At 39.7% G+C, this 12,072-nt stretch overlaps 1 protein-coding gene across 1 annotated transcript in view; it reads left to right on the forward strand.

Annotated features, from left to right (window-relative positions):
- Positions 1-12,072, forward strand: part of LOC116825217 (nardilysin-like) — a 104,039-nt gene that overhangs the window by 17,935 nt on the left and 74,032 nt on the right. Inside the window, exons 2-4 of the mRNA XM_075067619.1 lie at positions 933-1,221; positions 1,602-1,683; positions 10,796-10,949. Coding sequence (XP_074923720.1) covers positions 933-1,221; positions 1,602-1,683; positions 10,796-10,949 — 525 coding nt within the window. The remainder of the gene's footprint in view (positions 1-932; positions 1,222-1,601; positions 1,684-10,795; positions 10,950-12,072) is intronic.

A 12,072-nucleotide genomic window follows, 5' to 3' on the forward strand; every position in this document is an offset into this window, starting at 1 on the left:
TATATATATATATATATATATATATATATAATTTAAAACAAAACATCCTACTAAAACAACACCTGCATGCACACAGAATTCTTCCCCGGGAAGAAGACATGAGAGAGAACAAAGAACATGTGATGGATGTTAGTCACATTGCTCAGTTCAGTACTGAAAGGTGCTCAAATACTGTGATAATGAGCATAGTATAAGAATCTATATAGAATACAATTAAAATGTTTGGATTTCTCTTACGTTTAAACTTAACTCTGAACTGCCTGGTTTTATAATGCTTCTGGGTTTTGGTGTGTGTGAGAGTGTGTTTGTTGGGTGGGAGGATAATTACAACATCCCTGTGGTGCTTTTTACTCTAAATTACTATCAACCTTATCTCCATTTTAACCCAGTTTTTGTCTTGGAATATAATTAAATGGCTCTCAAACTACCTTTCATTCTTAGCAGATCTTCAAGGATATCACTGTGGAGAAGGGAATGCAGTTCAAAAGCCTAGAACGGGTTCTCAAACTTTACTGCACCAGGAGCCCTTCTGACAACAAAAATTACGACATGACTCCAGGAGGGGGGAACGAAGCCTGAGCCCACCTAAACCCCATTGCCCTGGGAGGGGGCAAAGCCCGAGCTCCACTGCCCCAGGCCAGGGGGAGGGCAGAGGCAGCCAAGCTGAAAGGCCAAGGGCCGGGGAGGTGGCCTGTAACTTGAACCTTGCTGCCCAGGGCTGAAGCCTTCAGGCTTTGGCCCCAAGTGGTGGGGCTTGGGCTTCAGCTCTGTGCCCAGATTGTGACCCACTTTGGGGTTCCAACCCACAGTTTGAGAACCTCTGGCCTAGAACAAATATGAAAAATTCAGAATTTTTCAGACTTTCTTTAGGAGTTCCGTGGCTTTCGGTGGACAATTGAAGATTCAAAATATTATTATAATTGATTTCTCAGGTATCTCACATTACAAAATGGCTTGTGTGCACTACTGATTTCGGATGCAAATAACATGGATAGTGTTCTTTCGGAGGAGTCTTCGGAATGGGAGGATAATGATGAGACCGAGATTGAAACTGATGAAGATGATGACTGGGGAGCAGAGATGGATGAGGACAAGGAAAATTATGAGGATGATGACAATGATGGACATGATGAGGAGGATCCCAATAATTCTGATGATACGGAAATGGAAGAACTAACAGGAAAGGAAGAAGCAAAGAAGAGAAATGATACAGAGAAGCTGGTATGTGCTAATGTTACAGAATGAAAGCTTGTTAAGTGGAGAATGACTCTTGTGGTCCAAAGCTCTTAAATATTGTGGTCTGACCAACAGGCTAGTCCTCCATTCCTGAATGTCCTATCCATCTAGTTATTTATGTAGCCTCCATCTCTGGTATCTGAGTGTCTATCTCTCTTGTTCAGGGTTGAGCCTATATTACCATTACTTATGGATCATAGCTCGTATTTACAGCAGAACATCCTGGTCTGTTTCACTCTTCTGTTCTTTGTTGAGTATAGAGTAGCTCTGTTAGATTGTTAGAACTGGAGTTCTCCCCTACTAGATAAAAAGACTGCAATTTTTTTAGAAGTGACTCCTCAGTGTCTGTTGTGTTTATTTTGCAGTCTGCAGCTGCTCTTTGTGTTGCTGTCGGCAGTTTCTGTGATCCTGAGGATCTGCCTGGGTTGGCACATTTTCTGGAGCACAGTATGTATCATCTTACATTTCCGTCTTTCCTCCCAAAATGGAAAATTTAATGACATTATTTTGGATTTATTGATTTATATGAAATATTCTAGAAGCAGAATGCCAGATGGGTGTGAAATGTAGGTACCACATCAAAAAGGTTTTAAGGAGGGATGTTAGAGGCTAAGATGGGGGATTCATGAATTATCAGGAGGAGTTCTTCCCAAGTGTAAGGAATTGCATGAAGAATGCATGGAGGTGAATGTGAGGAAAATGGGGCTGACATCACTGGTGACATAAAGTTTTTGGGAGTGGGTAAACTTCATAATAAACACAAGTTGGAAGGTAGGGTAGAACTAAATGATGGAGGGCCTTAAAGATGAGGACCATATGCTGTGCTTGATAGTGAAGAGTGGGTGAGGTGACTGTGACACAGAGGCTCCTAGGTAAAGGGCCCCCTATTTTTTGCAAAAAACTCTTATTTCAGACCTAACAAATTCACTACACCAAACATGTGCCTAACAGGATATATATCCATAAAGAGTAACATTAGGATATCTCCAAAAAGCTAGTAACTTGTCAAGGTTCATATAATTACAAGGTGTATTTAAGGAATAATGAATGTATTTTGAAAATATGCTTTATAGACTTGGAGTAAAAAATTAGTCACCAGGAGATATGTCTTGGTGGTGGGCTGTTCAGGTCACTCTGCCCTGTTTAGTGGTGATGCAATGCAAGGCTTGATTATTTGTCTTTGCTCAATCCCAAAACAATCAAGGAAAAATCATAAGAGGCAACTGCAAATCATCAAATCCTAGTGAGGGTAAAAAAGGAATGTTACAACAAGAAAGGGATGCCGTGCCCATGAATAGAAACAGAAGGTTGTTTCAGATAACACAGATGAGGGAAAGGTATTCTGGATGATTACACTGAGGAAACATTTTGAGGAGCAAGTTGTTCTCAGGAAAAATTGGATCCTGGTTCCTGTGAAGCCAGCCAGCTCTGCAACAGACAGAACTTTTGGGGAAAAAACTACTTTATTAGACATGAAGGGTAACTATTAATAAGTGTAGACCTAGGTTCACATTTTATTTTTCTGTGTTGGGTTATAATAACTTGTTTTCATCACTTTGTTGTTTCTAGTAGAATCTCTATCCTTTCTTAAACCTTGTGTTTTTTTACAAGTGCTATGTGTTATGCAGGAGCAGTGATTTAAGGTAAAAAAGTTAAGCGAGGTGTCCTACGCTTGTGGAATTTCTGTGAGAAGCCAGTGTCGGGCTGGATATCACAAGGGAATGATTCAAGGGGTACACCTATTGCTAGCCCTTTCTTTGTCTTGCAGGTTGGCATAGCCTAGGGGAGAGTTCTTGAGTGTCTGAAAGGCTGGTGGTGCTAGAGAGCTGACACCCAGCCAAGCACAGGCATAATTCCCTCATGTGGGAGGCTGGGGGTAACAAGGTGACTCTCTGTCCTGGATATGCCGAGAACCATTGCAGGGGTCATTATTATTTTTTATGTCTAGTATCCCATCATGTCTAGTAGCCCTAATCATGGATCAGGACCCCATTACTGCTAGTTGCTGTACAAATACAGAATGTAAAAGATGGTCCCTTCCCTAGGGGTTTACAGTCTAAGAGTAAGGCTAAAGACATCAGCTGGATATAGGTCAGAGGGGAATACAAGTAAACAAAGCAATATTGGTCAGTATGACAGGCAGTGATCTTTGCACACTAGCTCTTAACCATTGTTGTGTGTCACTATGACTGGTAGGAACAAGAGCCTAGTGGCGACATTTTAAATGGATATGAGGGAGGCTAACTTGGAGGCATCAAGGTTGAGAGGGTAAAAACTGATAATTAAAAAAAATTAAAAAAAGATTCTTTTAATTTAAATTAAATTTTTTAATGTAAATTAAATTCATTTTCTTTTTAAAAATAAGCCTAATTTAAAATTATGGCAATTTATGCTAATACCTACATTGATTATCATATGTTAAAATAATTTAAATGAATAAAAATGTTGAAACCAAGGTGAGAAGAAATTTAGAAGTGGATAAAAAAGTGAGTTTGAAACTTATATAGGTACAGAGCGCATTTGATGTATCTTTTAGCCAAAAACTGAGGTATACCAGGAATAAAGGAAAATGTTGTTGAAATGTTGTTCTTTAACAATCACTTTTCTTCAGATTCACTGAAGAGAGAAGGAGGATCACAGTTAATTCTCCCCTAAGATGTATGATGGAATGTAGTGGTTGACTGTTTCGAAGTATTTATTAAAAATCTGGCCTATCCTGATGACAATTTGTAAAGAAAACTGTGACAAAATAGATGGAAATTTCACATACCAGAGTAGTTAACATCAGACTAAAGAGAATTGTAGAAATTATACTGACTATACTAAAATCTATTTCCATAGCTTTGGACAAATTGAAAAAAGATAACTGCTATATTGCTGATGTTGCTGAAATTTGGCAAGAATTTAAGGAAACGCTTAAAAAACAAAGCTAAATTACAGGCAGCGAACAAGCAGATCAGGCACTTACTCTGCCTTTTTTTTGTTGCCAGTATTCACAATACAAAGTATCACAGTAAATACTTATCTGCTGAGAGGAAGTGCTGCTATGGCATGAGCATCTACTATTCATCCATCAATCAGAATAGATTTCGGGACTGGGGGTGAATTGAACCATTAAAGCAACAGTTTGCTGCCAAAGTTTTGAAGAACTGGTGGAAGTAACTGGCTAAGCACTGGGAACCACATTTTTTTTTAAAGTTACATAAGCTTTTGATGGCAGTTGCCTCTTCCACATGTAGAGAGAGAATGTTTTCTTCATTTTGTCTAGTTCATTCAAACTTGGGAGCTGAAAAAGCAGGAAAGCTTGTTTTTCTCTTCTAATCCATGAATAAAAACTAGGTAGAAAAGGATGAGAACTAGTTCCAAAATCTTGAAGGACATAGTGATCAGAAATAATCAGTTAAAGTCACTAACTGCAGTCAATTTTTTCTTTGTTTAACGAATCAGCTAGTATTAAATGCAAAATATGTTATGGTAAACTTACTTTTTTTCTTTGTGTCCAGCACATTTAAGATATTTAATAAAAACAAATGTAAAAAGCTATTTTTGTGTGTTTCTAATTTAATTGAAATTTCCATCCAAATGCAGTGAGATATAAATCATGAGTAGAAAAAAAAACATTTTCCAGTAAATAAATTACAACACTCACCAATTTTAACATTAAAAAAAAAGATAAAAATTAAGGAATCCTAATAAATATGTTAAGCTATACAGACGCTCCCCGACAAGTGTTCTGTTCTGGAGCACCTTGCGTATGTCGAATTTTGCGTAAATCGGGAACATATACCTAACAATTATGCAAAAAACCCAAAACAAAACAAAAAAAAAACAACTTATAGAACTTTTTCCATAAGTGCAGATTTCCATAAGTCAGGTTTACGTAACCCAGGGAGCATCTGTATAATTTCTTAAATAAATGCATATAGATATAGTTGTATCCTCCTGGTTAGTAAAAAGAAGTACCAAATTTAGTGTAATGGCTATATTGAGTTACAAATTAACATGTCAGTCACTGAAAATGATCTTTTCTTTAGGAAAATAACTAAAAAGTAAAAATTCAAAACAAGATTACAGTTGATGCTTTAAATCAAGGGTTCCTACTTGATGATTTAAATCATGATTAAAGTAAATTATTCAAATCAGTCACTCCTGCAAAAAGGCCAGACAGGAGAATACAGTAATCAAGGTGCATAATAAAGGTCTGGAGAAGAGATTTGGTGGTTTGTACTGATAGAAATGTCTGGATCTTCAAAGTGTTAGAGGAAGAAGTGTAAAGGACTCATTTGCTTGTGCAGTATCTAGCCTGTCAGGAAGTTTTGATGAAATCCCTTAAATGGTCTAAAACACACATGATTGATCCTGAGCTAACCGAACAGGAGTGCTGGTGCAGGTTTCTAACAAAACTGGTAATTCAGCTGTTCTGTCTTCCCTAATTTTACTTCTATTTTGGTTCAACAAATTGTTACATAAGCTCCTTTACAAGCATAGAAATCTGGATATTGGTATTTTAACTCAAAAAGACAAGGAAGGAATTCAGTTTTATGTTTCATCAGCTGTATTTCAGCCCCTCCCGTTTTGAGCTCAACTTCTGAAAGTTGTTTTGGGATTAATCATGTTGGTTAAGTAATGGAAAAGTCCATAGCTTCCAGTGGGTCTTTTTAAAAAAAATTGTCCTTATGTGTTTCCAATTCTTTGTGGATTATACTTAGCCAGATTCTTACTGAGACTGCCACAATCTGTAATCCATCAAATCCTTCCAAAACCACCTTCAATTGTTTATGCTTTAGTGACTTTACAGAGTTCTATTTTGTGTAAAACATGCTGCTGTTATGATAAAAGGCTTCTCAATGCTGAGTGCAAATATCAAACTATATTTGATAGTTGGATGTAAATGTAGAGACATCAGTCTTCCAGAGTTCTACCAGGTGTCATTTGGGAAGCTTAAAACATCAAGCTTCCTTTCTGAGGGCCTAGAACAGAGACTTATCACCATGGCTATGTTTTAATGGCAATGGCAAAGAAACTGATTTTCAGCACTTCTTGAAAAGAACTCACGTTCTCTCTTTTTAAACAACAATTGACAGTATGTTCATAGGGAAAGAACAAGTTAAAAATTATTAGGACAAATTAGATGGCTTCAAGTCAACAGGGCCTGATGAAATGCATCCTAGAATACTCAAGGAGCTGACTGAGGAGATACCTAAGCCATTAATGATTATCTTTGAAAAGACATGGAAGGCGAGAAAAATTCCAAAAGACTGGAAAAGGGCAAATATAATGCCAATCTATAAAAAGGGAAATAAAGACAGCCCAGGGAATTAAAGACCAGTCATCTTAACTTCTGTACGCGGAAAGATGATGGAGCAAATAATTAAGCAATTTGCAAACATCTAGAAGATAATAAGATGATAAATAACAGCATGGATTTGTCAAAAAAAAATTGTGTCAAACCAACCTGATAGCTCTCTTTGACAGGGTAACAAGCCTTGTGGATGGTGGGGAAGCAGTAGACATGGTATATCTTGACTTTAGTAAAGCTTTTTATACTGTCTCACATGATCTTCTCATAAACAAACCAGGGAAATGCAATCTAAATGGAGCTACTATAAGGTGGGTGCAAAACTGGTTGGAAAACTGTTCCCAGAGAGTAATTATCAGTGTTTCACAGTCATTGTATCATAGAAGATGGGGGTTGAAGAGACTTCAGGAGGTCATCTAGTCCAACTCCCTGCTCAAAGCAGGACCAACACCAACTAAATCATCGCAGCCAGGGCTTTGTCAAGCCGGGCCTTAAAAACCTCTAAGGAAGGAGATTCCACCACCTTCCTAGATAACCCAGTCCAGTGCTTCACCACCCTCATAGTGAAATAGTGTTTCCTAATATCCAACCTAGACCTCCCCCACTGCAACTTGAAACCATTGCTCCTTGGTCTATCATCCGCCACCACTGAGAACAGCCAAGCTCCATCCTCTTTGGAACCCCCCTTCACGTAGTTGAAGGCTGTTATCAAATCCCACCCTCACTCCTCTCTTCTGCAGACTAAACAACCCCAGTTCCCTCAGCCTGTCCTCGTAAGTCATGTGCCCCAGCCCCCTGATCATTTTAGTTGCCCTTCGCTGGACTGTCTCCAATTTGTCCACATGCTTTCTGTAGTGGGGGCCCCAAAACTGGACGCAATACTTCAGATGTGGCCTCACCAGTGCCAAATAGAGGGGAATAATCACTTCCCTTGATCTGCTGGCAGTGCTCCTACTAATGCAGCCCAATATGCTGTTAGCCTTCCTGGCAACAAGGGCACACTGCTGACTCATATCCGGCTTCTCATCCACTGTAATTCCCAGGTCCTTTTCTGCAGTGGTGCATGGGATTCTTCCATCCTAAGTGCAGGACTCTGCACTGGTCCTTGTTGAACCTCATCAGATTTCTTGTGGTCCAATCCTCCAATTTGTCTAGGTCACTCTAGACCCTGTCCGTACCCCCCAGCTTAGTGTCATCCGTGAATTTGCTGAGGGTGCAATCTATCCCATCATCCAGATCATTAATAAAGATGTTGAACAAAACTGGTCCCAGGACCGAACCCTGGGGCACTCCGCTTGATACCAGCTGCCAACTAGACATTGAGCCTTGGATGAGTACCCATGGAGCCAGACAATCTAGCCAGCTTTCTATCCACCTTATATAGGTCTGTCACATCTTACACACATTTAACATGCACAATTTCATCATTACATGGTCGGCAAAAACAAAAAAAAACAAAAAAAGAGAGAAAAATAACAATTTTAATAGTGTAGTTGTAGTGTGGGCAGTTCCGCCCACCATTGAACTCAATGTAATTTGACTATACACGGTTTTCGCTTTACGTGCTAACCATGGAACGGAACCCCCGCGTAAGATGAGACACACCTGTAGTCCATTCATTCAATCCATACTTTTTAAACTTACTGGTAAGAATACTGTGGGAGACTGTATCAAAAGCTTTGCTAAAGTCAAGATATATCATGTCCACTGCTTTTCCCATATCTACAGAGCCAGTTATCTCACCATAGAAGGCAATCAGGTTGTTCAGGCATGACTTGCCCTTCGTGAATCCATGTTGACTGTTCCTGATCACCTTCTTCTCCTCCAAGGGCTTTAAAATGGTTTTCTTGAGTACCTGCTCCATGATTTTTGCAGGGACTGAGGTAAGGCTGACCAGCCTGTAGTTCCCCAGGTTCTGCTTCTTTCCTTTTTTAAAGATGGGCACTATATTTGCCTTTTTCCATGCTGTCATGCTTGAAGGACATAATGAGTGGGGTCCCGCAGGGATCAGTTCTGGGTCTGGTTCTGTTCAATATCTTCATCAATGATTTAGATAATGGCATACAGAGTACACTTACAAATTTTATGTATGATACCAAGCTGGGAGGAGTTGCAAGTGCTTTGGAAGATAGGATTAAAATTCAAAATGATCAGGACAAACTGGAGAAATGGTCTTTAGCAAATAGGATGAAATTCAAAAAGGACAAATGCAAAGTACTCCATTTAGGAAGGAACAATCAGTTGCACGCACAACATGGGAAATGACTGCCTAGGAAGGAGTACTGTGGAAAGGAATCTGGAGTTCATAGCGGAGCACAAGCTAAATATGAGTCAACAGTGTAATGCTGTTGCAAAAAAAGTGAACATCCTTCTGGGATGTATTAGCGGGAGTGTTGTAAGCAAGACACGAGAAGTAATTCTTCTGCTCTACTCCGTGCTGGTTAGGCCTTAACTGGAGTATTGTGTCCAATTCTGTGTGCCACATTTCAATAAGGATGTTGACAAATTGGAGAGAGTCCAGAGAAGAGCGACTAAAATGATTAAAGGTCTAGAAAATATGACCTATGAGGGAAGTTTGAAAAAATTGGGTTTGTTTAATCTTGAAAAGAAAAGATTGAGAGAGGACATGGTAACAGTTTTAAAGTACATAAAGTTTTAAAGTTACAAGGAGGAGGGAGAAGAATTGTTTTTCTTAACCTCAGAGGACAGGACAAGAAGGAATGCTCTTAAATTCCAGCAAGGATGGTTTAGGTTGGACATTAGGAAAAACTTCCTCACTGTCAAGTGGTTAAGCACTGGAATAAATTGCCCAGGGAGGTTGTGGAATCTCCATCATTGGAGATTTTTAAGAGCAGGTTAGACAAACACCTGTTAGGAGTGGTCTAGATAATATTTAGTCCTGCCACGAGTGCAGAGGACTGGACTAGATGACGTCTCGAGGTCTCTTGCAGTTCTATGTGATGGCATGTGCTAACTCCATACTGATGAGGTGAGGGTTAAGGATTTGTTCTGTATGATTTGTTCTGCTGGGCATGCTCCCAGTGGAGGGAGAGTTCAAAAGGGAGCAGCTCAGCTCAGTCTAGGTGGTTCAAGCAGGAGAGCAGTTGGATTCTGTAGCCTCTTGCAGAGAAGCAGCTGGGACAGGGTTTACAGTGAACATGCAGGCCTTTCAACTGAGGGGGCTGAAGATGACGTGTTGCTGCAAATAGGGGAAGACTCTCCGAAGAGTGACCTGAAAGGATACCAAGGGGACTCCAAGACAGACCAGTGGTGCAGGTGGAGGAACAGAAGCAGGGGTAGGAAGTGACCTAGGGCACAGGGGTAAGGGCTAGCGCCTGTCCATAAGCTATGTGTCTGGACCATTAGTTTGAAGGGCCCTGGGTTGGAACCTGGTGGAACAGCATGGGCCTGGGTTCCCCTAACCCAGTCACTGATTCTTACTGTTGGGTGACACTGACACTGGCGCTAGGCACTAAGCATGGTGGCCACAAACTCTAACTGCTAGGCAAGGCAGCCACTGACTTTTGCCATTGGGCGACATAACTTCAGATTGTAGCTGCTGGGCAAGGTGGCCACTGACTCTCACGGTTGGGCAACATTACTGCAGATTCAAGCCACTAGACAAGGTGGCCACTGACTCTTGCCATTGGGTGACATTACTGCTGACTCAAGCTGCTAGGCAAAGCAGCCAATGACTCTCACCGACATAGTCTAGAATATTGCCACTAGCAGGTACTGCCGGCCTTGGACATAAATCCCCCCGGCCCCGACAATGCACTTTAGATTAATCATTTATTTTCAATAAATGGACTGAAATAGTAATTGCTTGTTTCTTACACTTCCTTCAACGTAAAGCACACTCAGTTAGATAAATTTGAGTGCTTATATGTCTGTTTCTCTATGGTGGTCTTCTGAGGACTAGATTGAGACTGATGTGCTCAGTTTTAAGGTGCAACTTAAAATCATACTTGAAACCAAGTGTTTTCCATATTCTGAAATGATTCCATTCTATAACTTTCATTTTTAGGCTGGTTAATTGGTACAGGCTAGATTTCCTATTGTCTTACATCTTGTGTAGTAATTTACACCTGTGCAAATGGACATAAAATGCTGTCAAATCAAACGGTAATCCACTGTTGCTTGTGTAAATGCCTTCACAAGGTGTAAGACAGTGGGAAATCATGCTGTCTATATGTAACTGTGCCTTCTGAAATCATCATTGTATCCATATCTGCTTAATTTTGATGGATTGTGTTTCAGTGGTATTTATGGGCAGTTTGAAGTATCCAGATGAGAATGGGTTTGACGCATTCCTGAAGAAACATGGGGGCAGTGACAATGCTTCAACTGACTGTGAACGGACAGTCTTCCATTTTGATATCCAACAGAAATACTTCAAAGAAGCACTTGATAGGTAAGCTTGATCACACCAAATAAAGCACTGGTTCATTTAAAATAGATTAACACAGTGTGTGTCTGGCTGAGGAAGCTACGTATATAACTTTGCATTGCCTTGTCTTGGCCTGATTGAAGGGAGCCTGCCGTTGCTGAGCTTCCATAGGTCCCCTTATTACAACCGAGGTCATTATAGATGGAAGGCAACTGTGATTTTTCCTTAGACATCTCACTGTCTTTTGAGGGAGTAGTAGTACCCCAGTAGTGTATAGTCTCTTAGGAGTGATGTAATTTATGTACCTGCTATGAAAGCAGGACAGCTTTCAATATGTATTTATGACAGATTATTTGTAGAACTATGATAAATTCTCCTACTGTTGCAATTGCTAGTTCATTACATTTACCTGGCTACTTAAAAGAGAATCTTTTATTGGCCTGTTCCTTTTAAATATGTGTCCCCTTAGGCTGTATAATTTTTTATTAGCAGTCTCTTTTTTTAAAAAAAAGGTGCAGTAAAATCATCCACTGCTTTAGTCAACAAAATATATGTTCAGTCCCAGGAAGGTTCATTAATTAATTCTCATCATGTCATAAGATATATCAATACAATAAAGCTCCATTTCTGTCAAAGGGAAATTAAACAGTCTTCTGATGGGGAGGGTAATTTAAATATTTTTGATATTGACAAAACTGCCTGGGGGAAAATTAGGTTGTATTGCAAATAGGCATTTTTATCAAAGCCATTAATATGGTGATTGAACTAAATTCTGCACTAGAATATATACACAATGGGAGTGCTGCTTCTATAAAACATTGGAGGGGAGAATTCATCCCTCCAAAGGTGGAAATCAAACCAACTTTGGCTATTTTGATGAGTTTCAAAGATGGGTAGCAAAGATATTTAGACATATGGCAAGACTTGGATATGAGGAGAGACTGAAAAAGCTGGGGCTAGTTGAGAGGAGACAAAGCAGAGATGACATGATATTTGTCTATAAAATAGTGAATAGTATGTGGGGAATAAATAGGCATACCTATTCATCATTACTCGTACAAGAACATGTGTGAAGTTAATGAAACTGAAAGGCAACAAATTTAAAACTGATGAAGAAATGCTTTTCTGCATAATCCATGTGTGGAAC

The sequence above is a fragment of the Chelonoidis abingdonii genome, chromosome 7 (assembly GCF_003597395.2).
Source record: "Chelonoidis abingdonii isolate Lonesome George chromosome 7, CheloAbing_2.0, whole genome shotgun sequence".
In the NCBI taxonomy this organism is placed as follows: domain Eukaryota; kingdom Metazoa; phylum Chordata; order Testudines; family Testudinidae; genus Chelonoidis; species Chelonoidis abingdonii.